General features: G+C 31.4%; 1 protein-coding gene across 1 annotated transcript; it reads left to right on the plus strand.

Moving 5' to 3' along the window:
* The first annotated feature begins 1,411 nt into the window (after positions 1–1,411).
* LOC148604114 (phosphatidylinositol 3,4,5-trisphosphate 3-phosphatase TPTE2-like) lies at positions 1,412–27,777 on the plus strand. Its single transcript, XM_088548711.1, has 15 exons — positions 1,412–1,537; positions 5,375–5,611; positions 6,883–7,089; positions 7,929–8,021; positions 8,917–9,083; positions 11,131–11,195; positions 11,785–11,845; positions 12,154–12,235; positions 13,336–13,486; positions 14,038–14,118; positions 15,531–15,636; positions 16,291–16,391; positions 18,380–18,475; positions 19,664–19,737; positions 20,926–27,777. The coding sequence occupies exons 1-15, from the start codon at positions 1,530–1,532 to the stop codon at positions 21,035–21,037; spliced, it is 1,641 nt and encodes a 546-aa protein (XP_088404837.1). The 5' UTR covers positions 1,412–1,529; the 3' UTR covers positions 21,038–27,777.
* Positions 27,778–27,882: the final 105 nt, after the last annotated feature.

The following is a 27,882-nucleotide window of genomic DNA, read 5'->3' on the forward strand; positions in this document are numbered from 1 at the left end:
TCCTATCTTCAATCTTGGTTCCCTTTATTACTCTTTTCAATTCATTTGAAAGAGTAATCAAGTTGAACCAACGTTATAGCGGTAATCAAAAGAATGTAATCCAGGGAAAAAGACCAGACATGGAAAACAGACATACACAACAAAGAACACAAAGTAACTAAAATCATACATACAAAGTAACAATAGGAAATGAACAACTTGGACTGGGAGCAAAACTGGGAGCATGAACCAGGTGCATCGGTAGGGTAAGCGTCCTCTGCTTTTCTAGAAAGCTCATAAAAAGTCAAGACAAACGAGGAAAGGAAATTTGTGTCCCGTTGAATAAATCAGTTTTAATGGTGCAGATGGATACACCATAACGATCCACGAGTTCATGATGACGACCATAAAACTTCTGTAGTGATGACTTCAATATTGTAGCAACATAACCCTGATCCAGAAGCCTATTTGCTAGAGTTCTAGCGATACAAAAAGTCTACGTAGTTTCTGCAAGCTCTGGCATAACGTACGAGTTGTGATATGAACACTCCATACACAGGTGATGAAGATATGTTGTCACAGATGAAAGGAAAGTTGACAATTCTGAATGAAAGGTCATCACGTTTGTCGTAAAGTTTGGTCAATAATCTTCCTTTACCATCGATTTCTAAGTATAGGTCAAGATATGAGGCCGACTTCACAGTGTCTGTAATATCCATTACCTCAAGTTCTTGCGATGTAAGATAAGTATAATTTTCAAATCAATTGTACCGAGGTACATTTATGCGGAATTGAACCTACAATGTATCTTCAAATTTTAATTCAAATGTATACCTATCTTCAAATGAATTAAAAATAAGTTCATTTCGTCTGAAATATGTACAACTGAATTAAACATATAGGTCCAATGCAATTGAATTATATCCTCAAACGAATTAATGAGACGTTGTATTTATACCTACATGGCCTTCATGTATAGTAGGTTCAGTATATTTGTGGATTTAAGGTAGCTATAGGTTTGATTGAAATAAAATATCGTTTATTTTTATTTTTTTTTTCCCACCGAAGATAGTTTATCGAACAATCTAAAGGAAGACAATGTCTGAAGTCATAAAGGTTTAATTTCAGGTCTATGGTTAAGTTAAATGATTAAAATTTTCCTTAAATACTTAATATATAACGATGTGTAATCTATGAAATGCAACAGACTCAAATATTCATTCTCTACGCGAGTTGTCAAATTCGTATGTTAATCGAAAACGCTTTCAGTTCAGTTCAGGTAGTTTTCCGCGTGTTCAGAACACTCTAGTTTGATTAAAAGATGTGCTTTGCACACATAAAACCTTCATTGTACATTATATTTGCTTTTTGAACCCTTAGTGGTAGTATCACCAGTTAATGGGTACACGTACGGGATGACGCATTGATTTTATTTTTTTATGTTATTACTTCCCTTTGAAAAACAAACTTTTCTGAATTTTTCGGACAGAAAATAGTAATTTTCTTTTTGCATTAGATTTTAAATGTTGATATAAGACAATGTCAACAGAATGAAAAGGTAATATAAATCCGCATGTGTCTGGTTACGCTTATGTTCGTCTGAAATTGGCATTTCCATAAAAATCATGTGGCTGTGGTATACTCTCGTATCATTATCCACATCTTAATGTTTACATGACATGTACAGAACACCTTGATTCTGTTGCCAAGGAAAACGTTTTGTTGATTATTTTGTTGGTTATTTGATTAAACATCTTATTTATCACCAAACTTCATGTCTGAATGGTCGTAGTGGCTGCTGTATCTGAATTTCCTTTAAATTCTGCATCCCCATCTTTTTGGGTTTTTGATTTATCAAACACCTACAGCATTCAGTGTTCAGAGCTGTTTTCTGATTTGGCCGTTTCTTAAACACTACACCAACATATAGCCCAAATGTAATTCATTTAATAGCGTTCAATACATATTTTATAACCTGTAAATATGTTTCTGGCAATTATTCAGCTCATAATAGTATTCTATTTTTTCTCCAAATAAAATTAAAAGACCTAGTCTTCAAAATTGAACTGAAGATTTGAGGGAATTCTTATTGGATATTTAGTAATAAATCGGCATTTAGGGAATGAAGTTCTTGCAGTAATTTATCAAGAAGCATTTAATATGCTAATCCTGTTCCATTAAAGTACAAATATCAGTCAAAATCTCCATCATATCATCAATATTTATGATTTATAATCAAGAAGTGAAGAGCAGTTACATTAACCAAGTAAAATTGGCCGGAAAATTCAATTATTATTTTTTTTTACGTCACAATACTTTGATCTACTATGAGGTGATAACATACAACTAGTTTACTCTTATGATTTTTTGTGAAAAGGACCATTATACACTTGGTTATACTGAAAAGTTGTTTTTTTTATAAATTAATTTGCATGCATTATATCCATGCAGAGTTCTAGATTCAATATTTTATTAAAGTCTCAACACATGTACAACATAAGACATCAATATTATAATAAAACATAGTATATACAATAATTAAAGATTTTCATATATTAAAAGTACATGTGCCATTCTATAAAGAATGATGAACGACTAAAACACAAATTAGTTGAATAAGACATAATATAAATGCACTTGTAAAAAGTAACTAAGCTTAAAAGATAAAATGTGATCATGAATACAGAAAACTATTTCTTCTATTTAAAATATTTAAACAGGTTCTGGCAACTATATCAAAGCATTCAACACTTTGAAACATAAAAACAAATTTATCATCATCAGATAAAATATCAAACTCTCTATTTACACCTTTGACTTCATAAAATAATTGTTCTTGCAAATCTACATATAGAGGGCAAGCTAATAACACATGTTTCTCATCCTCAATCTGATCATTACATATAAAACATACTCGTTTATTGATCTTTTTATTTTCATAACGATCTGTTTCAATACGTAAGGGGGCTATGCCACACCTAAATTTTGCAAATGTACTTCTGTATCTGTGAGTAAGTTTTATTTAAATATAATTCTGTTTCAAAAGTAGTTTTAAAAAGTTAATAAGTTCTTAATTTTTTACCAACACAATTGGATAAAATTCTCCATTGCCATTCAGTTTGATACTTATGAAACAACATCTCAAGTTGAGAAATTAAATTCTTATAAAATATCTTATGTAAATCTGTATATAGATCTAAGTCACATTCTCTGAATTTTTCCATAGTTCTAAAACACCAATTTTTCTTATTACAGATAGCATTTTTATGGCACCATATGAAAACTCTATGATTAATTCTATCCATGGGCATAACATTAACTCTAGGCCAGTGTCTGAAAACACAGCTCCATTGTTTAACACTCGGAGGTCTCCAGCCCATATCCCCATTAATGGCATCATTAGGAGCATATTTACCTAGACCTATAAAATATCTAATAGCTCTGTGCTGGGCAGCATTTATACATGAAAAATTTTTGGTGCCTTAGATTGCTGCACCATAGCTTACTACTGACCAGACTAAGCTATCATATAGTTTGGTAAAAGTTTTATACTGGAAACCTCCATGTGTTTTACTCTTTGCAATTAATAAACTAAGAGCTCTACTGGCTGACCTTGCTACAGCTTTGCCATTTCGTTATAATCAAGGTGCTCAGTCAATAATAAACCAAGATAAATATAGCCATCAACAACACATATTTGTTTGTCACCATATGAAAAAATTCTACCTGTTCTATTCATAGAAGGATTCTAAAATGTACAATTTTAGTTTTATCTAAGTTAACATTAAGAAGCTTTTTATTACACCATGTATTAAGCACATCTGATAACAACTGAAGATCCTTTTCAGACTCTGCAATGAGTACTATATCGTCTGTATATAAAAGAATATTAACCTTTTCACCATCAATGTCAATACCTATATCTAATTCCTTTACATCAGGAACAAGACTATTAATATAAATGTTAAACAGTACAGGAGATAACACACAACCCTATTTTAAATCTGAATTGACAGTAAACCATACGTTCATATTACTGTTCAGTTTAATTGCACATTCAACATGAGAATATATTTTTAACAGTATTCAAAAAATGTGTACTAATACCCAGATGATTTAAATTACTGAATAATAAATTTCTGTTACCTGTATCATACGCTTTTTTAAAATCAACAAACACAGTAAATGTAGATAATTTTCTATCATGGTGGTTGTTATACAATGTATATTGTGAGCAGATTGAACTAGAACAAATTACGTCTGCTAGAAAAATATTATTGTTTGTATACATGTATCATAATATTATTGCAAATAGTTGTTAATTATTAATTAATTAAGGACTCATTAGAATATGTGATAATGTCCGTTAAAAGTGGAAGATTGGAAGTAATTACAATCAGTATACACTCAGTTAATAAAATAGACCATAAATGTGAAAAGAATAATGCAAAACAAGAAAGAACAAGAAATCTCACCTTTAAACAAAATGACTAATTATTTAAAAAAAAGTTTTCTTATTATGGTATGAGTTGATGAACAATGTTACTCCACCATTAAAATGCTGTGACTTACATCTAATTTTCATACCGCTGTGAAAAAATTTTAGTCGTACTGTATGGCAGATTAGTTTGACTTTTGTAAAATGTTGTGATTTTTAGGCAAAAAGGTACATTTTTGTATTTTGACAGATTCTTAAAGTTCAGATACACAAAGTGCCTAAGTCAAGAGTAAATATTTTACAGAATTTATTTTAGCAGGCCCGCTAAAGTACACTAAAATTAGCACATTACAAACATTTCAGACTATACAGTATTATGGTATCATATTGTCGTTGTCTACATAGTGGTCCATAGAATTATTATGACCAGACAATAACTTGAATAAATATCAATAGAAAAGGGATTGAATTTCAGATTTGTTTCTGCTAGCTACATTGTAAATTTAGCAAGTACTGAAAATTTACTCTCACTAAATTTAAGTTTTTTAGGTTATTTCTAGAGTTTACCTATATGACATTCAGAATTCCCCTAGCAAATTTTAGTAAGTGGAAATAATTTCTACTAGCAAAATCAAATTTTAACTTGCATTTAGCAAGTATTTCCCCTTAAATTCGATCACTGTAGATCTCTTTGTAATTGTAGCACAAGGTGCCTTACCACAAAAGAAAGCTGGGTTTGATTTTTTGGGGTTGTGACTTGAACAGTTTAGGAATGAGGGCCAGAAACAAGCATTTTCCTGATGTCCAGACAATAAATTGACTATATGTTTGTAAGTGAATGTATCTCTGTGAAATTGGGCCAAAAATGCACAAAAAAAAGCTAAATTTCCAAATTTCTGTAAACAAACTCTTCATGATACATAGTTCAAATTGATGTATTATCATTATGAATTGTAGAGAACATGAAACAGACCTGAATGAAAGGAATACAGTAAATATGGAGGAACAGACTCTCACTGGTCACAATGAAAAAGAGGCCAATGGTCATGGAGATAAAATGGAGGACAGAGATATATTTCTTGTGATTGGTAGTGATGTTGAGGAAGATTTGGATGAAACAGTTCCTACAGACAAATTTATACACTATGATGAAGATGATCCTGCCTATATGGATTATCCAAAAACTAGGATTGGGTAGGTTTTCTTTAGAAGCATACACACTTTACATCCTTTTGTTCTAAAAAATCAAAAACAAATAAACTTAGTTCTTCACCAAAACAACATTTACAATATACAATTGATGAAGAATTATTGTATACCTCCCCCAACAAGTTTACACCAAAACAACATTTACAATATACAATCGATGAAGAATTATTGTATACCTCCCCCAACAAGCTTACACCAAAACAACATTTACAATATACAATTGATGAAGAATTATTGTATACCTCCCCCAACAAGTTTACACCAAAACAACATTTACAATATACAATCAATGAAGAATTATTGTATACCTCCACCAACAAGTGGGTGGTACATTGGAATGATATTGTTCGTCCCTCTGTCAACCCCATGTCTGAAATTTGTCGCTATTATTTTGACTTCATTGGATGGAATTATTTCAAATTTTGATATGTAACGGTAGATGGGGCATAACGTTGTAAGTGATTTTGGTTACTGTCAAGTACGAACTCCTTGTTATGTGGGACTTACATTTAGCCATTTTTCACTACAGCCATATGGAATGATAGTTAAAATTTCGTCACAAAAATCTGGGCAAACCTTGGATGGATTGATTTCAAATGTGGTCTTATTGCCTAGGTTACTTTTATGTCTTATTGCCTAGGTCACTTTTATTGCTTATTCAGAAACAGTTACAGAACACATATGATAGCCAGTCTTAGATTTTCATTGGGTTGTTGCACTTTCAAGATAAAATTATATGGATTTGTATAAAATTAGCACTGTGCAAGAGTTATCATTCTTCATTTGGTTTGATTTGGTTAGAAATGAATGTATGGTTTGCTCAAAAATATAGATTTGAATACAGAAATGAGTAACATAACAAAACCATATACTGGTAGCATGTGTAGACTGAAAAAGCATTGTTTGTTCAGTGGGTTTTCCTACACCATTTTTTTACCTCTTAGCTCAGCAGTGTCTGAATTTTATATGGACTGGTACTTTAATTTACATTGTTGATTTGACTATTTGTTGTTATAATGTTGTAAGCTGGCTGTGCTGTACTTTGCATCAAAAACATATGTGTATTGCACAGTTTTCAAGCCATTTTTTTTTTTCAGAAGATTAAAATAATATATCAAGATATTCATTGATATCGCCAATAAATAATTCAGATTGACATCATTATTAATCATGGTTGATTGAACAATGTGATACATGTACATGTAGGTTGCTGTGACCAATCTATCAATATTTACATAATATAATTAATTTTTCAGGAGGCTGAGATTCAAGATAGCCACTATAATGGAAAATGTATGGTTCCGATTGTTTACTTTAGTTTTAATCCTAGCTGACTTTACCATCGTAATAGTTGATTTAGCGTCAGGTTCGTCCTCACATTACCATAAACAGCTAGAGATGACATCACGATGTATCATCACTTACTTTGTCATAGAAATATTTCTCAGAATATTTTACAAGGGGTGAGTATAAATAGTTACCACCTTTGTTTGAGTGCTACCAGACCTTTCATCTACTAGTGAAAACTAAGGGTTTGGCTGCAGACAAAGCAGAATTAGAAATAGAATCTATCAAGTTATAAATGTGCAGTACATAGCAAATAAAAACTATCAGTAAATAAGGAATTTGTATACTTCTTAAAAGGCTTTTACTGTGTGCAAGGTACACCTTTAAACAGCGAAAGTCAATTGAAAACATAAATATCTTTAATTTTGCATACTAATTACATCTTATTTCTGTTTTTGTACACAATCCTTTAAGATAATATATTTGCCATATGGTATACTGTGTTTTTTCTGTCAATCTGTTATTGAATTCACACTTTGGACTCAAACTCAAAAATGCCTCTTGAGATTTTTTTAGAACCTGCCTTGCATACTGGGTGTACATAGTTCCTGCCATCCATACTTCCCTCGGTTTTTCTGTTGCACAGATAGGTACCCTTCTCATATCCAAAAATCTTCATACAATGCTGAATGGAATTTTACAGAACATTTGTGTAAAATGTATTTTAAATTTTGATCTTTTTTGGGGTTCTCTAATACAAAACATGAATTAGAATATTAGCATTTCTATTACATATTCTCATTGTACACCTCTTATTTCAGAACTTTACCCAATCAATCAGGAGGTACTTCCTATTAGATGACTTTGTACTTACTAGTTAATTATTTTGATCAAAGATTTTCTGATTGGTGAAGAAGAGGATTATTCTAACAAAACAAATGACTGCTAATTTTGTATGACAACTATTATATTTTATTTAATATTTTCTTACATGTTTTTTTTTTTTTTTGTGTAGGATGAAATTTTTCTATTACTGGGCTGATGTATTAGATATGATTATAGTATTTGCCACATTCATCATTGACTGGGCTCTTAGTGATTATGCTAGGTAAGTTAAACTTTAAGTACAACTATAACATTTCATTACAAAAAGAAAATGTATGTGTTAAGAACCAACAAATATATACCAGTAATAGGGTATGTAAGCCTCGTTCTAGTTTTCTTTCCTTTACGAGAATTTCCAACGTAGAATGTATTGAAAACTGAAGATTGGTCTGCATTTAATTGTTTACTTCTGGGTTCTTGAAACGCTGTATAACAATGCAAAATCTTCTATTTTATGTTTTTTCTTAATACCTTTATTATGTAGAAATAGATATTTGTCATTTTTATTGATATTTTTTACACAAAAGATGTTTTGCCCTTAACACTGAACTCAACATTCTTGCACCTGGTCCATGATCCCAGTTTTTAGTGGAGTCCGAGTTGCTCATTTGCTTTTGTTACTTTGTATGTATAATTTTAGTTACTTTATGTTCTTTGTTGTGTATGTCTGTTTCCCATGTCTGGTCTTTGTCCCTGGATTACATTCTTTTGATTACCACTGTAACCTTGGTTCCCTTGATTACTCTCTCTAAATGACTTATCTCCATGCTTTTGAATGGTAGACTAGGACCCATTCTGATGAAATGATGGGGTCACATGACGAGACTTACATACCCTATAATTATTGTATTTAGGCTTTTAGGTTCTAATAGACTTTTGTAAGTATGTTTACATCTTATGAGGTCAATTTGGTTATTTCAACATTTGATCTTGCATCTTTTGTTTAAGTAAACTTGAATAAAGGTGAATGATTCAAACTAGTCATTATGGAGTTCTTCCCTTCTTATGTATAACTCATTAGAAATAGCAAAGTTAAGGCTATTAAAGAAATACATTGTAGTTTTTTCCTCACCAAATTATATACAAAGGAGGATTACTGTATTTGTTTGTCTTGACAGATTGGGAGTGATAGGAAGATCTCTGAGAATTATCAGAATTGTCCGTAGTATCTACATATTGTACTCTGACTTTAGACAATTCAAACGAGCAACACGACGATTGGTGTCTCAGAACAAACGCAGATATGTGAAGGAAGGATTTGACCTAGATCTTTGCTATATTACAGGTATAATCAAATCTCTTTAATTTTCAGACTTGTAAGATAAAAAAAACAGCCGTCCATAATCAGGAAAATCAACATATCTTTGATAGTAACAAAGGAAATATATGTATTACCTTTTATTTTGAACTGTGATATTAGTAAATATTAGTAAGTTGATTCTGAATCGAGGATGACCCAAGCCATATGAATTTTAATTAGCTAAGTGGTCACTGTTCCAATCTTGATCTTCAATGAAAATATAGATTTCACCCTTTTTTACGTAACATTACTCCTGAGAAGTATACTAGTACCAGGGAGTGTAATATAAAGTCCCTTCAAGTACAGAGGATAATACGAATATGTTTAGTTTTTATTGGTTTTGAAAATTTAATTTGATAACCCATAAGGGTTTTGTGCTGAAGCTTCCTTTTGTTCTAAATCTTTTTTGCTAGAATTGAATATTTTAACTGACCTATAAAAAAATTTCGTAGTACCAGAAAAGATATACTTTGTATTGTGTCATACTCTCCATGTAAATTGTTTAATTTCAAAATCCATAAGACAAAATATATTCAATTATCATCAAAGTCATACACCTGCATCGACACCTGTGTCACATGTTGCCGAACCCTGACAAGATAAAAGAAGCCGCCAACACTATCTCTTGGTCATTAGTCTACCAGGCCTGTTTTTTTAATGTAACCCAGTGGCAAAAAAAGAACAATACACAGAGTGCCACTATTTTAGTTGTACTCTCCTGTTCAAGTCCTAAAAATAGTGTGCAAAGTAGTTGTGTATTCACCACACAGGGATGTAAATGTATGCCTAACAAAAATGAAAAGCTCACATAAAAACAAGAACTTAAAATTTAGCCTTCTTACTTTCTAAACAAGATTATTGCACCCAAGTCCCATACACAGATCAGTAGACCACACTGCATTATATATACAAGCTATTTTTGAAGATTTATTTATTTTTTCTGGCACGTGTATACATTTTCAATGTACCCAAATGGAGATTGAGAACCAATTACGTAGCACCTCCATAGATGGCAGTTGAGTGTTTTCATTTATACATATCAATAAGGTGGTCATGAAAACACAAATAAATCATTCTGACTTTATTTAGTGTTAACCTGATGAGAAAACGTTTGTTACACTCAAATCTAAACGTGCTATAGTTCCTATAAATATAGACCTTTATAAAATGATATTTTTTTGTGTCATATCTCCTTTAAGAGTGTGACATCATAATGGTTAGAAGTTACTTTTTTTCTTTTCTTCCATACAAATGATCCAGAGTAAACTGTATGTAAAAAGTATAATATAACAAGTACCTTATAGTTCATGTTTCCTTGGGTCAAATTGCAATATATAACCCTGTTGGTCACCCAAAAAATTATATGGACCTCAGCTATGCTTTGGTTCTTATAATTTTTTTTGGACAATTAACCAGTCCATATATTGCCCTATGATCCATAGCATCATGAACTATTTACCAATATTATACTTCAAAGTTTTTTATTTGTTTACTTTCTTAGATAAAACTGGCAGTCCACATAATGCCATATGGACCGGTAAGAAATTATATGGACTGCCTCGCTTTCAAATTAAGATCATGACGTCATAATTTTCGAAGTTTTGTATGTTTCTCTTTCCTTCACATGAATGATCCAGAGTAAACTATATATAATAAGTATAATATAGCAAATAGTTCTTGCTATTTCTGGCCAAATGGCAATATATGGACCGGTTGGTTGCCCCACAAATTCAATAGACCTCAGCTACATTTCGGTCTATATAATTTTTGGGGCGACCCATATGGCCCTTAATATCATGAACTATTTACTAACTATGTTTTTTTGACTTACACTAAATGTTTAACATGTATTCTTTAATGAAAGAACATATTTGTGGCCATTTATTTCCTTGATTAAAAAAAAAATCACACTCACAGAATTAAGGAAAATAAGTTAGTTTACAGTATGAGGAATTTCTTAATTCTTCATAATTGTCCTTAATTGCCAATATTTACCTGATGAATCTTTTGAGCATAACTCATTTTATTATAGAGCGAGTGATTGCCATGTCTTTCCCTTCCTCTGGGGTACGAGCTATCTACAGAAATCCTATCAGGGTGAGTTGATGTACTTAGAACCTTATTTTGCTTTGGTACACTACATGACTACAAACATTTAGCTCTGGACAAAATTTTACAAAATGAACACAAAAAAGAAAGGGGGAGCATGGACATAGTGCCTTGGTAAGGTAAATAAGTATGCTTTTCAAAAAATACCCGTTGAGTTGCTCATAAAAAGACAAGTCCAGGGTAAATTAAAAAGGAAAGGAAAACTATGACACTTTGAATAAATCAGTTTCAATGTTTCAGATGGATCCACAAGTTCATGATGAGGACCATAAAATCTGTAGTGATGACTTTTATAGAACTTGTAGTAACATGGTATTGAACATTCAAAATCATGTTTAGCTAAAGTTAAAAGGGTGTAGTACAAAGTTAATAAAGAACTAATGTGTCAGTGACTAAGTAGTAAAATGATGGAAGTTTGTGACTATGTAGTAAAATGATGGAAGTTTGTGACTATGTAGATAAATGATGTCAATTTGTGACTAAGTAGTGAAATGATGGAAGTTTGTGACTATGTTGTTAAATGATGTCAATTTGCATTGAGCAGTATTTTAAAGTTATTTAGTTGTTTTCATTTCAGAAAGTTGGAAAGTTTTTAGATACAAAACACAAAGACCATTACAAAGTATATGATTTATGTAGTAAGTAAAATATTACAGACATTTTTTATGGATGATATTATAAACTGGGTGTGAATAGGCTATTTTACAGTTGATTTATTGATTGTATTATCAAATGATTGTTTTAGAAAACAAAGGAATGAAATAGAAAAAAAATAAAAAAAAGGAATTAAAAAATATACATTTAATTGTTAAAAAATAAAATCTAGGATGATATCCACAATTTATTAATTGTCTTTGTGTGGTAAACGAGATATAAAAATCCAACACATATATATATACATGTGTAGTAGAGTGTTGACCCTAAATACTTATCTTTGACATTGAAGGTGAACTTGATTACAACAGGAAGGTATTTCATGACAGAGTTAATAGTGTTTATATAGAAGACCATAATGTTCCTGTTCTTAAGTAAGTATTCTACTATAAATAGACCCAGCAAACTTAATCAAAACCCCCACTAGATAACATTTTACAGTAGAAATTATAACAGTCAAAATAAATATTTTTCAGTAAGTTTTTAATTTTCTTTCTGAAATACCTATTGAACCTGTTCACAAATCTGCTCAAAATGGTTTATCAATTTATTTCTTATAGAAAAAGTTAGTATTGTACTAGTCATAATGTTAATCAACTCTTGTAAAGCCATTCGTTACTTTCTCTTCTGCATTGGAGTACCACACATACACATAATTCATGTAAGAGTAATCAAGGGAACCAAGATTCTAGTGGAAATCAAAAGAATGGAATCCAGGGATAAAGACCAGACATGGAAAACAGACACACAAAACATAGAACATAAAATAACCAAAATAATTCATACAAAGTAAAAAAAGTAAATGAGCAACTCGGACTCCATTGAAAACTGTAAATATCAGAAGAACCACACATACTCTTTCAGTTGTTAGTATCATGAGTACCACAAATACCTTTACTTCTTGTTAATTTCTGGAGTACCACACATACCAGTACTTCTGGTTAATATCAGGAGTACTACACATACCAGTACTTCTGGTTAATATCAGGAGTACCACACATACCAGTACTTCTGGTTAATATCAGGAGTACCACACATACCAGTACTTCTGGTTAATATCAGGAGCACCACACATACTGGTACTTCTTGTTCATATCAGGAGTACCAATCATACCGGTAGTTCTTGTTTATATCAGGAGTAACCAGTACTTCTTTTTTAATATCAGGAGTACCACACATATCAGTTCTTCTTGTTATTATCAGGAGTACCACACATACCAGTACTTCTTGTTGATATCAGGAGTACCATACATACAGATACTTCATGTAAATATCAGGATCAGCCAGTTCTTCTTTATACTTACAATCATAGGATACATCTCAAGGCAAGTTTTCTCAAAAGAAATATTGTGCATAGAACAAAATCAATACTTTAGCATGTTACTAGTTTAAAGTGTCTTATGTCGATTATTTTACATTTATTTAATTGTAATTGTGATACCTTTATAGTGTGTTTTATTGATATTTCCTACAGAGCTATGGTAGAGTTCTGTAAAGATGTCAGACAATGGTTAGCTCAAGATGACAAGAATGTTGTAGCAGTGCACTGTAAAGGGGGCAAAGGTCGCACAGGAACTATGATATGTACATATCTTATACACACTGAACTCTTCCAGGCTGCAGAGGTAAGGGTTCAAAGGTCAGGGTACACTATAATAGGGACAAAGGTCACACAAAAACTAAGGTAGCAATGGTAGAGGTTCAAATGTCCTGGTACACAATAAAAGGAGAAAGTTTGACAGGAACTGTAATTTGTACTTATCTGACACACACAGAACTCTCCGAAGCAGCAACTGTAAGGGTTCAAAGGTCATATAACACTGTAAAATGGTACAGTTTGCACGAGAGGAACAATATTTACATATCTTGTACATGTAACAGGCAAGAAGATTAAAGTTTATCTCTTGGCTCTGTCAGATCAAAGACTAAATAGTAATGACTATTTCTCAGACAATTTGGCGTAGTCAGAAAATCGGAATATGCAGTGTAATTCTACCCAGCCATTGCTTCCATAAGCTAACTTACGAAACTTTGGCTAAGAGAAATTGACAAATACAGAAAAAACCCCATTCCAATCAGTAATTGTTCTCAATATAAATACGAAGTATCTGTCATCGATCATGAAACTACTTATGCTATCAGCACTGAGTGTAAACTTTTTCCATTCCATTTACAGGATAGCTTGAATTATTTTGGAGAGAGAAGAACAGATAGAAAAGTAGGAAAGACATTTCAAGGTGTAGAAACACCAAGTCAGGTAAATACAGGTAGTTTACAGGTTACTATAGAACATGTACAATAAAAACTGTCTGAAGACCCATCATAACAATGTCAATGTATGTAAATGTGTGAACGCTTGTCATAACCAAACAATGGTTCATCCAACAGGGGATCAGTTTAGGCATGTTTCACGTATTTCTCTAACTTATTTCTATGGAATTTCTATTTTTCTATTTAGAAATATATCTACTTACTATATGTCACTGATTGGTTGATTATGACAGTCAACCATTGAATAGTACATGTTAATGTTATTTATAATTCCCATCTTCCTAGGAACTAAAATTGATCGCTTTTGACCTGTCACAGAAAATGGAAGTAGGCAATTAAATCAAATTCAACAACCCTAATTTTTCATTGGATAACTCTTTTGGTCAGGTAGTTTCTAATTGGATAATATTTTTTCGGACTGGAGAAGGTAACCAAAAAAGAGACTATCATGTGTTTGCTTTTCAGAATCTTCTGATACTTTGGAATTTCAATTAGAAAGACTTAATTTTTCATCACCCTGACAACTTTTCCAGCGGAAAATAAGTCTTGATTTCTTAAATGTTTTGTTTTACCCTGAGCAATATTTTATTTTATTGGCTAAATTTGAATCATGAACTTCTTGATAGCAAGCAGAATAGTAATAAATATTTTGTGTTGTGTCATATAAAATTGGAAAGTCCTATAACTAGACAGCACCTATCTCAAATATATGTAATACTATGGTGTTATAAGTTTTATATTGGTGAATATTGTTCTGAGCAGAAATTTTATCACATGAGCTTGCAAGTGCAGTATGATAATGTGGAAGGGATTATAATCTCCAGTATATATGCAATAACTCTTTCAACATAATAATGAATATTTGAGTCATCCATATCTGCTAATGTGTGCCCAATATAATTGTTATTATAACTAACATTAAATAATATTATTACCTAATTATAAGGTTTTATCTTGTTTATTAAATATACACATATTTTTCTCTATTTTCAAAATTTATTCAGGACAGGGTGATCTATTGCACTGACCCCATAATGACCTTTATCTAAGCCTTTTGATTGGTTGAACTTTTTTTAAGCGCTTCATTGAATTGGAATTTACACACAAAAAACTTGTGTGTAAAAACGTAGATGTGACTCTCGTCTGCCAATTTGTAAACATGGAGCGGTCAATTTCCTATTCCTGGTCGAATGGCTGTCTCTTTGACATATTCCCCATTTCCATTCTTTATTATATCTCATAGACAAATTAGGTTATAAAACAGTTATTAAATGGGTTGGATGCAATAGACCAACGGCCTCGTGCAATAGAACACTTGATCATTCTCAGTACCAAAGGACAAATATTCTGGTCTATTGCATCCAACCCATTTAATAACTGTATACTATTTACTTCCAGAGTCGATACGTAGGTTACTATGAGAAGGTTAAGTTTGATTTGAATGAGGAGATGCCACCCCTCCGTCCACTCATAATAGAGTCTATTAAAATTACTGCCATTAAAGGTAAAATTGTGAATGTAATTCAGAATCTTTACAAAACATCTAAATATAGTTTAAGACAGATTATTTGTACTTTATGTTTGACACGTAATTTACTGTATAAAACAAACTTATTTCTGTGTTTTGTAGTGTCTATTCAAAGTCATAGCTATTATAAAGCAGTCGTGATAAAAATCAGACAGGGGGTAATTCATGCATATCAAAAACCCATTAAAGTCACTTTAATTTCTTAATCAGGATTCAATCTTAGTCAGTCAGTCAGTTGTACTTTTGAGATCAAAATCATATAGATTGTGTATGAAATTGACACCTTGCAAGAGTTATTGTTCTTGATTTGTGGATGAGGTTAGTGTACTATTTTCTCAAAAAAGCAGATTTGAATACAGAAAGGACAATTGTTACGTAAAAATATAAAGAAAAAGAAAACACAAAGAAAATTCCAACATATGTTTTACATGAAATCATGAAAATAAATTATATGTTTTTCATAGGATTTCATACCTGAGAAGAGGATTGTTTTCCAATGATTTTCAGGAAAAAAACATGTACATAAAAACATAGATATATCGATATGTTTCCATGTTTTAAAACATATGAAAACATGTGTTGAAATCTTCACATGTCCATCAGTAATTATACAATATGTTATCATTACAGGTGTAGGAAATGGTGATGGTTCAGACCTGACCATGCAAGTCAGAGCTGGATATAGTGATAATATATGTCAGTATGATCTTAAAGAACAGCAAAAATGCAAGGTAAGGCCCAACTTACATTTACAAAACAAGTCTTGTTAATTGTGATCAATTTCTGTAAAAATTGAAGAGTGGAATATCCCTAGCTTATTTTTTTTCTGTACCTCTTTTAATAATATGTTTTTTATACATTTGTATTATGTAAAATTCCTATGTTTTCATTGGTTGTCAACTTACATCATAAATTCCAGTGAGCAGAGAATTTGTATGCCCCCTCAACTCTAAGATTCAGTGTTAAGTTAATTATGTATAATGTGTTGCCTAAGTGTCAACAGACAAATCTTTCATGTATGGGGCATCCTATGTGTCTGCCAAACACAAATCTGTTCTAGGATAGTCGTTCTTTGAGTGTTTTGCCTGGACAGTTTTGTCCATGTGGAGCGTGGGGGCATCACTTTGTGTAGTTTTTGTCTTGTCCCAAAAACACCAATACATTAAACTGTTAGTTCTAACAAACTTCTTGGTCATAAGAATTAAATGGAATTTTACCATAAATTCTCTTTGTTAATCATACAATATTTAGCCTCTACACTGACTCCAAAAAATAATGAGGTCATTTACAATTTAGGCCACTGTAAATTCTTTTTCATCATTTATATAAAAAGAAATCTATGAGGAAGGGCAGCATTAATTTTTATCTTTTATTGCCCAGAAAAAGTGATGTGGGTGCATTTTACATTGTTAATATACCTTTGAAATATGCTGACTGGAGTGTTTTTTATACTGTGAATGTACTTAAATTTGTGGATACCAATTTTCATGGATTGTTGAAGAAACACAAGTTCATGGATTCTTGAATTCATGGTTTCGAAGTTTTGAGTAAACCCATCAATGGAAATCTACTATTCGTTGGGAATCAAATTTTGTGGTTTGACCTATCCACGAAAACCATGAAAATTGGTACCCCATGAACAGTAGTACTTTCACAGTATGTCATAAAAAAGTATATAAGTATGGCACTGAGATTGGATTTGTCTGTGTAATTGTCATCATCTGTAGACACTCGATTTTTGAGTGATAACTTGAGTATTACTCAGTTGATCTTCATAAAAAAATTTTAACAAGATTTCAAACCACAAATTGAAGGTTGATATTAAGTTTTGGTGGATATGGCACCAACTGTTTTAGAATTAGGAGCCAAAAAGAGGCCTAAAACAAGCTTTTCATGGAATTTAACTACTAATATATAACTCCAATAAAAACATAGGAATGTCTATGATATTGTTCCACAATATTCTATACCACAATGGTCAGGCTTGGAATAGTTTTTGGAGTAAAGACTTGAACTTTTTCAGAAACTAGGGGCCAAAAAACAGGGGACCAGAAACAAACATTTCCTGATGGCAATGGGTGACCCCCCCCCCCAAAAAAAAAAAAAAATATTGACTTTAATTTAGTGCAGTTTGACATTTTTAATTAGATTCTATAGGAAGAGCTTTAAGAAGTATGTTGACTATCATTTACTGTTTTTGAGATAATGAGGTACATGATCCATGAATGCACCCTGAAGCAGACCTTTTTTTTAAATTGAAATTTTAATTTGGGGAAAAAGACTTGATTGAGAAAGAAGACAAAACACAGTAAATAACTAATAACACAAATTAAGTGAAGTAACACACACTGAAACTTAAGAATCAACCTTGACTCCACTATAAACTGAGAGAGTAAACCAGGTGCACAGGTTATAGTTCTCTGCTTTACTAGAAACATCTGTTGTTCATATCAAACCTACAAAGGAGGGAAGCAGTTAAATCTGTTCTCATGGTGGAGATGATCACACCATAATCATCAATAAGTTTATAATTTCAACCATAGAACTTTTGAAGTGGGACATGTGGATAAAAATGGAAAGTGGGGCACTCTCAAAAGTGATGATGGGAGGGCTTCAGAACCTAGCAATTATATTAGTTGACCTTAGAAGTTTATGTTCTGGTCGACTATACAGTTTAAAACAGGAAATAAAAACAGTAGTTTTCATATGTTCATTGTAGGTTGAACACAACACAGATGAAGACTTTGTAGTAGTTACCTTCACAGACAGTCCTATAGTGTCAAAAGATGTCAAGATTAGATTTATATCCAAAGCTGTGAGTTATTGTTATAGATTATAACATGGCATTTTTCATATCTTACCAATTATCAGCCATTAGTCATGATCACAGCTGAGTCTTAAGGGTCGAGGGGTGATATTGTCTGCCATGTTTTTGATTGGGTAATGTAAGAGGTGAATGAATCTAAAAAAAATGGGCAACTCATCCACTATTGATTGAGAATGTAATATAAACAGAAGCAGTTGATATAATCTAGAAGCAGTCAATAACAAAGTCATGGCTTAGACAGTTCTTTAGATTTCATGAATTTATAAGTTTAATTGTTAGTTTATCAGAACTGATAATTATACCTTTGTTTTCTATAAGTATATAATAAATTTGTAGATTTCTAACTATTACATTGTCAGGAGCGTAGCCCCTGGTACGGCAGGTAGTGGTGAAGCAGTACCAATAATTTTTATTGATATGTCATACAGTACCTAAAACTCTTGTCAAAAACTTTAAAAAAAAGAACAGGGTTATTTTACTCTGTAACTAATTAAGAATGTGTTGGTAATCCCTGCTGTACCAAACGAGATTTGGGTTCTACTTGTGAGAGATTCATTACTCATAGAAAACAAATTATTGCTACCAAAAGGGTACAAGTTTTCAGTGGATAAATTTAATGCTCAAATAAAGAATATTCTTATCATAATATTGATTTAGTAATGACAGCTCACCTACTGGGTTATCAATCAACAATCACAATGAGTTTTAAAAAATTATTATGTTGGTAACACTTTGAAATAATGTGATGCCACATCCAATAAAAATCAAGGTAGGAATCATGGGAAATATGTCCGAGGGATCCTACTTTACTACCATAAAATATCTTTTGTAGTGGACACATTCTATCAATGATTGTCAGTTTCCGGTATGATGAATTTAGAGTACTGAATGTGGTATCACTATTTCAAATCGAAATACAAATTCCTGATATGAAAAATTGAACTGACAAATGGCTGCAAGGTTTAGTTTGATTGTCATTCTCTGTGCTGTTTTTGTAGGAATTTGTGAAAGGGAATTTATTTGGAGTTTATTTGAGAAAGAGGAACAATACTGGTAATTAATAGTATTACCATTATGGAGCTATAAAAAGAAAATCCATAGTCACCCTGACATGTACTGGTATACACATGTATCCAGACTTAAAAGCAGAATGATGTTCCTTTCTTTTCTTTTCAGAAAAACATTCCTAGGATTTATGATAACTGTGCCTTCTACTTCTGGTTCCATACTGCATTCATTGAAGATAAAAGGTAACCATAGACACTTTATCATAAAAAAATAAAATAAAAAAACATCCAATTATGACTAATGAATTCTTACACAAGTTGAAATGAAGACTAGGAAATCTTCAATGAGTTTTTATTTAAATTTGTTGTTTCAAAGTGTAGTGCAGTGAACTATAACAAAAAATGCAGAAAATGAGTTGAAGATTTCCCAATACTTCATTCATAAAACTGAATAATTTACATAAACTTATTGTTTGAGTAACTGATCATTATTTCCTGTGACTTTCTATGTACTGTTACATTTCAGAATCACAAATACAATATGACATAATCAATACTTAAGAGAACATTTTTTTTTATGTTAAGTTGTCAGTATAATTTGAGCTTTGACATCTGTTTAATGCCAATGTAATATTAAGTAAATATGAGTGTGCATAAGCTTGTTTTACAACTCAAAAGCCCCCATTTACCAAAGAATGATCAAACTATTATGTCTGCCATATAGATTTTCATAAAGCAAGATGTTATTCTAATTATTCTCTTTGTCAAGATGCTTAAACCTGTTATTCACATCACAGTGGGTAAGACACATCTATCCAGCATAGATATATTGAAAATGTTCATAGATCCCAAACTGTATTGTTAAGTTCATGAAATATGACACAGATCTTACAAATGTATCATGGATATTAATTATAAGTCTACCATTAATTTGACATACTGTTATAATTGAAATATTGCCACTATTTTTAGTAACGAAGCAGTTACTTGAGATGGACATTATCATACAGTAAATACAAAGACAAGATGCTACAATTTCAAAACATTTATGAAAGATATACAATAAAAAACCATTTGAATAGAAAGTAATATAATTCTGACCTTATTGTGTAAAACAATTTGTAGTTGTTTTTTTTGTAATTTAGTTTTTTTTTTCGATAATAAAAGATGAAAAATGATTCCACTGAAGTCCTGTACATGTACAGATTTATTTATTTATTTGATTCATCAAAGATGAGTTTCAGGGTTGTAAAATCTTAACTATAGTTTGCTACCAAATTCTCCCTGCTTTTGATTTTAGTGGTCAGGTAAAGGGTGTAAAACATTCATATGGGCTTATTGTTGATCTGTTCATTACATGGACTTGTGTTGTATACGCCCCTAACACCCCCTACATCCATGCTGTAACATCCTATGTGTTTTATTTTTAAGATTGTTCCTGCCCAGGGATGAGATAGACAATCCCCACAAGAAGAAAGGACAGAAGGTGTTTAGAGAAAACTTCAGTGTGGAGATGATGTTCAGTGATCCACATGTGTCCTAGCCATTGTTATGCCAGCTGTTTTTGCTTTTATTGAGTCCATATCATATCCTACACAAAACGTGAAGATGCGAAGTTTTATACTACAAAATGATTGAAGTAATTGATGTATGAATTGTGTCCCTTTCAATTTACAGAACAATAGAAAGAATGAAACAAGATTTCATGCTTCAATTTGTGTTTTAATTACTTATTTTCAATAATTATAATGTTTTATTGTAAAATACTGAAATGGTGAAAATGTAAACTTTTCAATAACTTCTAGCAAAGGATGTAGATTTTTTTATTACATTTTAAAATCTTTTTTTTTTAGATTATATCAAGGATTTGGTTGTATATGTTTGATAGGATTTGTAGGACCTTTTTATTAACATGGTTCAGATGTATTACTTCCTTGTCAGTATGTCAGTATTATAAAGTTTCTGGTTTTTATAAGATTATGTGTTTCTCTACAGCATGCTGTTGTTTAGATGTACTTGTTACAGATGGGTTTCTTATCACTTTCAAGACATCATAACTTTAGATAACTTTAGAGTTTATGTAATTGGTCTTACTCTGTTTTTCATTAAGGTACCAATCAACTTTCATATTACGGATTGATAAAGTTTTATGTTTGACAGGGGATATGTTTCAGGATGTTATGTAGGTAAGGCACTTTAATGAACAAAAATGTATAGCAAATTTGATGTGTTTGTTTTTGCAAGCCAGAACACCTATGATTTATTTTGGTAAAAATATAAATTTAAGATTGAAATCAAAGTAGTTTGACCATTCCAGCCAAATAAGCCAGTGTGTTACTGCTCACAGCTTTCTTTATTGCATTGTCTTGCTTTCAATATTTATCATGCAGGTAAACAATTCTACTCATTTTTAAAACTTCTTCTACCAGGAAGAACTGGAATCTTTTTTTTATCAATTCTTTAATGCAAGGAGAGGATTTGCACCGTTTATATGTACATTTATATATGGGCATTCCATTCTACAGTTTGTGCAATGTATTATGACTAGAATTTATTATTGTTATATATTATGGAACTTGGTATTGTTGACGAATATCCCTTAATCTACGAATCTATGCATGGCAGGTTTTAAAGAATTCAGATGGCCAATATTGCCGTTTGATACTTTTTTTGATATAATGTGGAGTTCCGTGATTAGCATTCCTAGAAGTGTCGTAGATAATATCAAGGTTATGTGATAAAAACTTACTCAAGGTTAATTTATTTAACAGTACCTTGTATGTATATTATTATTGTGAGGGATAGACTTACTAAACTGATCTTTAGATTTCAACGCTCCATGAGGAATTTTGACATCATGTACTGTATGGCAGATTATTTTGGAGGATGTAAAGTTTGGCAATTTGGAGGCAAAAAGGTATACAAAAAATTGTTGTTGCTTGATGGTGCTGAAAGTACCTAAGTCAAGAGTAAGTATTTCACAGAATTTATTTAAGCAGACCTGCTTATATATAAGCCAAAATTAGCACCCCGTAAAAATTACCTGCTATACAGTAAATGATAAACGAATACATGTGGTTGTTGAATGGAAGTGTTTAATTAGAAATCTCTACAAAATACCAATGTTGACCTTATTGTGGTTTAAAAGTGTAGTCAGATTATTAACAGAAAAGCTTGAAAATTAACATGCATTTTAATTAACTACTCTTGATATAGTTTATTAACACTCTTGGGTTTAGTGAATTTAAGATATTCTGATTCTGAATTAAAATTTCTCTGAATGGGGTGGAACTCAACAATTCATAAGGGGTACCACCAAGAAAATTCATCTTCATTTTTTTCAATGCATTAAGTTGTGTAAAATATTAGATATACAATTGTACTTCCAACCAAGGTTTAAGTACGAGTCCATATAAAATTCAGACACTATCCATATTAAAATGATTCATGCTGAAGAAAAACCCACCAAACAAACAAAGCTTTTTCAGTCTATATATGCTATATTTTTACGTAACAGTTGTCCTTTCCATATTCAGATCTGTACTTTGGAGAAATTCATACATTTATCTCCCATAAAAATCAATCAAATCTGACAATATCAAGAACGATAACTCTTGCAAAGTGCTAATTTCATGTACAATCTATACATTTTATCTAAAAAGCACAACACCCAAATGAAAAACTATGACCGGTTATGTGGTTGGTAACTGATTCTGAATAAGAATAAAATTGAAATCGGTGGGTTTTTGACATGCATGAATCACCTTCTGTCTGATTTTTATAAAAATCACTACTTAAATACTTAAGTGACATTCCACCCCTCCACGGTAATTTTACTGGATTACTGACAATAGTGTGTATTGTGTTGATTTTTGTAGGTACAATTCAGTTGATATTATGTGTGGGAGTTTAGGGTAACCATAGTGCTATTGTTTTATGTCTTAAACTAGTTTACAATTTTCTTTTTTAGATTTTAGGTTGTTTTTGGCTATTATATATTAGATTAAGAGTACATTATGAGCTGTATATTTTTATATTAAATGTTTGTCCATGGAAAAGGCAGAATTTTCTGATTTAGTGATCTCTATTCATAGCTTCACTCAAATCTTCATATAACTGGAATATGTAGCCATGGTCTTTTTTTAAGGACCATTCTGTGTAAGAATCAGGCAGTGGGTGGCACATCATTTTGCCCAATTTAATCATTTTTTGCCTAAAATGTATTCATTACATCTAGAAAACAACTTTAAAGCTATTTAAGTTTATCCTGACTGAAATTTTACAAACACTGTGATGGTTATTTCTGGTGGTTATTAGGTATAATTAATTGGTTAATGCAATAAAATATCGGTGTTTTTTTCTCCATGTGCCACACTTATATACATTTTGACCAATTCTCAGATGGAGAAGTTCTTTTAATTGAATTAAAAAGTCAAATGAAATACCCACTGAATACTAGCTGCCAAAGATATGACAAAGATCGTCTTAAATTTTATGTGTGCAGTTCAATTGTTTTTTTGCCCAAAATAGTGTTAGATGTACATGTTGACTTAAAATTATTGGATGATGTTGTTATTTGTAGGTGATGTAAATTTTTTTCAAGAGTTCAGTAAAACAATCTGTATGCTCAATTACTACATGTTACATGACAGAAATAGGTGGTTGTTTCTTATGATTTGTTCATTTAAGATTTTTTATATTCCAGTTGAACACAAAGCTTTATTTTTTTTCCCTATTGTTCTTGGTTTTGAATGTTATATTTCATGTACATTTGTTAATAGCTATTATTACACTTTACTCTACACTGATTTTTTAAAAACACACTTTCGCAATTAGATCAGTTGTATGAAAGTTCTATTAGCAACCTTTTATGTAATTGGTTGTCTTGTTTCCGTATATTTATATATATATATATACAGGGGAAAGGGAATCTGAAATGTGATCTGACTTTAAAGGACAGGGAACATTAAGGCAGCAACCATTTGATTTTTTTTTTGAGGGGGGGGGGTTAAATGTGATTTTAAAAAGGATTGTTTCCCCTTCCAAATTTTGAAGAAAACATGTAAGAAATGACACTTATTATATATAAAAAAGTTCTCATATACCATTTTAAGGTGTATTTAATGAAATTATGAAAAGAAAAGTGGGGATCATTGGGCAAAAAATATTAATGCTATGGAATGGATAAAACCAGAGGGGTTGAAAATCTAACAAAAATGACTGAAGATGAGCAGTTAACATCCTTAAGTGATTGTTAATCAAGTAAAAATAAGAGCTATTTTGGGCTTCCATGATTTGCTGGCTGGTACAATTCTGTTTTTGTGATAATTGTTACATTCTCAGGGTTTGTTTTATATGATGGTTATTACATCTACACATATTGTCTTTATACAGGCTTATCTGAGCTCTGGTGAGCTGATTTTATCATTTACTGTCCATCTATTGTTGTAATTTCAGTGGCCAATCTTAGACTGAATGCTGGTGTTGGCCCATTGACTACCTTTGTTTTGTTTTACTGTAGGTTTTGGAAATATCTCAAACTTCATTGAAGACCCATAGATTCCCTTTGGTTGCTTTTTTCATTGTTTGGTAGTGAAACTTATAAAACTTTAATAGACTCTTAACTTAGAGATATTTTTTGAGTTAGTGGGAGTTTTAAACCCAAATTCTAGTTTAGCGGTAGAAAGTAGTCACGTAGCCAAATTCTAGATGAGCTTAAGTCTGGCTAATTAAATTTTGAGGATTGCATATTTAAATACATTTCACATTATCCACAATATTTGTCTATGCCTTTATTTCTATAAAAGTGTGGCTAATGTTTTTCTACAGTATACACAGAAATTGTGATGGTTTATACCTTTAATAGAGTTCAAAATCCAATAATTAATATATACAGAGTCGTCTGCATGATTTGTCAACTTACTCAAAAACCTTCTATTGTTGATTTTTTTTATAATTTTATTACTCATTTATTTATACATTGTATTCTTAAGAATTTCATGTATGGATTTACATTTTTGTATTTAATGCATATATGCATGTATATAGTATGCTGCATAGGTTGATCTTATACAAAGAAATCATTTTATAGTAATATAAATGTATATAATTGTATTTTGTAAATGAAATGTAAACACAGTTGTTACAATAAAAGCACATCTATTAACCTTTGGAACAGATCATGTGGGAGATTCTCCATCATTGACACTACCTTGTGTTGGAAATTTTTATGTAAAAGCAGATGTAAAAATTCAATTATTTAATATTTTCTGTGTTTTTACAGAAAATTTCTGTAATTCAAACCAAAACCCTTCCACAAACTTTACAGTTTTGTGTGGGAGATTCTAAGTTTTTCATTTATTTTGTGGTAGTCTCCATCCTTATGTGGGAGGGTTAGCAATAGTGGTTCATTTACATGATAAAGTTGTAACAAAATAATTTGGTGGTCTACATTTAACTTAGGAATGGTGGGAAGGGAGAGGATGACTTAGGAATGGTGGGAAGGGAAAGGATGACTTAGGAATGGTGGGGAGAGGATGACTAAAGGATGACTAAGGAATGGTGGGAAGGAAGATGATGACTAAGGAATGGTGGGAAGGGAAAGGATGACTTAGGAGTGGTGGGAAGGGAAAGGATGACTTAGGAATGGTGGGAAGGGAGAGGATGACTTAGGAATGGTGGGAAGGGAAAGGATGACTTAGGAATGGTGGGGAGAGGATGACTAAGGAATGGTGGGAAGGGAGAGGATGACTAAGGAATGGTGGGAAGGGAAAGGATGACTAAGGAATGGTGGAAAGGAAGAGGATGACTTAGGAATGGTTGGAAGGGAGATGATGACTAAGAAATGGTGGGATGGGGGAAAATTGTCAAATATTTACACACATTTGACAGCAGTGCTCACGAATTCCCCAAACCGACAGCATTATAAGATTAATGCACTATTTTAAATTATTTCAACAAAATTGTTTATGTCAAAGATTCTTGAATTTTTATTCCAAATTGAATTTTTATACCTGCTACATGGTGAGGTATTATATGATTCCTTCTGAAAAGTTGTGTGTCTGTCTGTCCAGATGATGTTTTTGAGTTTTTGATCCTTCAGGATTAAAATACTTTATGTTTCTGGTCCATCACAGGAACTTCCCTACTATTTCTGAACACTACACAAAAATATAGTCCAAATGTAATTCCTTTTATATCATTCAATACCTCTTTTATAAGCAGTAAATATTTTTGCATTTATTCAGCCCAGAAATATTGTATTATTTCTGCAAATAAAATTAAAAGATCCAGTCTTTGTATCAACTGAAGATTTGAGGGATTCCTTTTTGGCCTTGAAAGGTATTTAGTAATTAATTTGCATTTAGGGAATTTATTTCTTTCAGTAATGTGTCAAGAAGTGTAAAATTCTCAAACCTATCATTAATATTTTACCATTAATAGACAGGGAGTGAAGGGCAGTGATTTTAACCAAGTGAAATTAATAAGAAAATTCAAATTGATAAAAGTAGCTTTTGAAAATCTTCTTTTCATCAAGGAAATTTTCTTCTTTAACTTAAATTCATTTTATTTTAGTATACATACAGTATAAAATAAATACTCTGTTAATATAGTTTTTTAATGCAAAGCACATTAACTTTTGGACAGTTTTGAAAATTTGGGGAAAAGGTGAAATGAAACAAAATTTGTAAATGCATGATAGTATGGATTGAATTCAGGGAAAAAACAGTTCTTAATAAGATGTAAAATGCAAATATGATCACAGTTCTATTTTACATTATGTAATCTTCGAAATTTTGTTAATGTTACAATTTCTCAAGAATCAAATACCTTCAGTGCTTACAGCACTTTGATTTTTTAAAATTTTCCACAGTCCTTATGTACCATAAACTACAGGTTAAGTTCTATTGTCAGCAAAATCCAAAATGCAGTTTTCAAGTAAGGTCTTTTTGAACATATTGCCATCCACCATTACAAGTGGTGGGTTATCACTTATTAATGCCCATTTTTATTTAAGGAATGCACCATAAAAACATCATGGTTTGGTAATTGATCATTGTATTTTACCAATTGTATTTGATGTTAATCATAATGTGCTTATGATACATTTGTAATACAATGGTATTAATGTTGTTTCAAATGTCAAAAATACATTTATTTTGTTTGTTAACAACGAAATACAAACTGTTTTAATAAATGAAATAGCTTTTATTAATGTACATTTAGTTACAAACTATTGTGTTATTTTTACATGAACATATTAAAAGTTTATTGTCTAAAGAAGCTTTTCTTGTTTCACCATGTCATTTTGTCAGAAAGAGAGTATATTGATATATAGTTATTGCGGGGGCAGAATTTATAATTAAAGAGGTTCAAGGCAGACTTTAT

The sequence above is a fragment of the Perna viridis genome, chromosome 10 (assembly GCF_037379345.1).
Source record: "Perna viridis isolate PV_CMFRI_1.1 ecotype Kerala chromosome 10, ASM3737934v1, whole genome shotgun sequence".
Taxonomy (NCBI): Eukaryota; Metazoa; Mollusca; class Bivalvia; order Mytilida; family Mytilidae; genus Perna; species Perna viridis.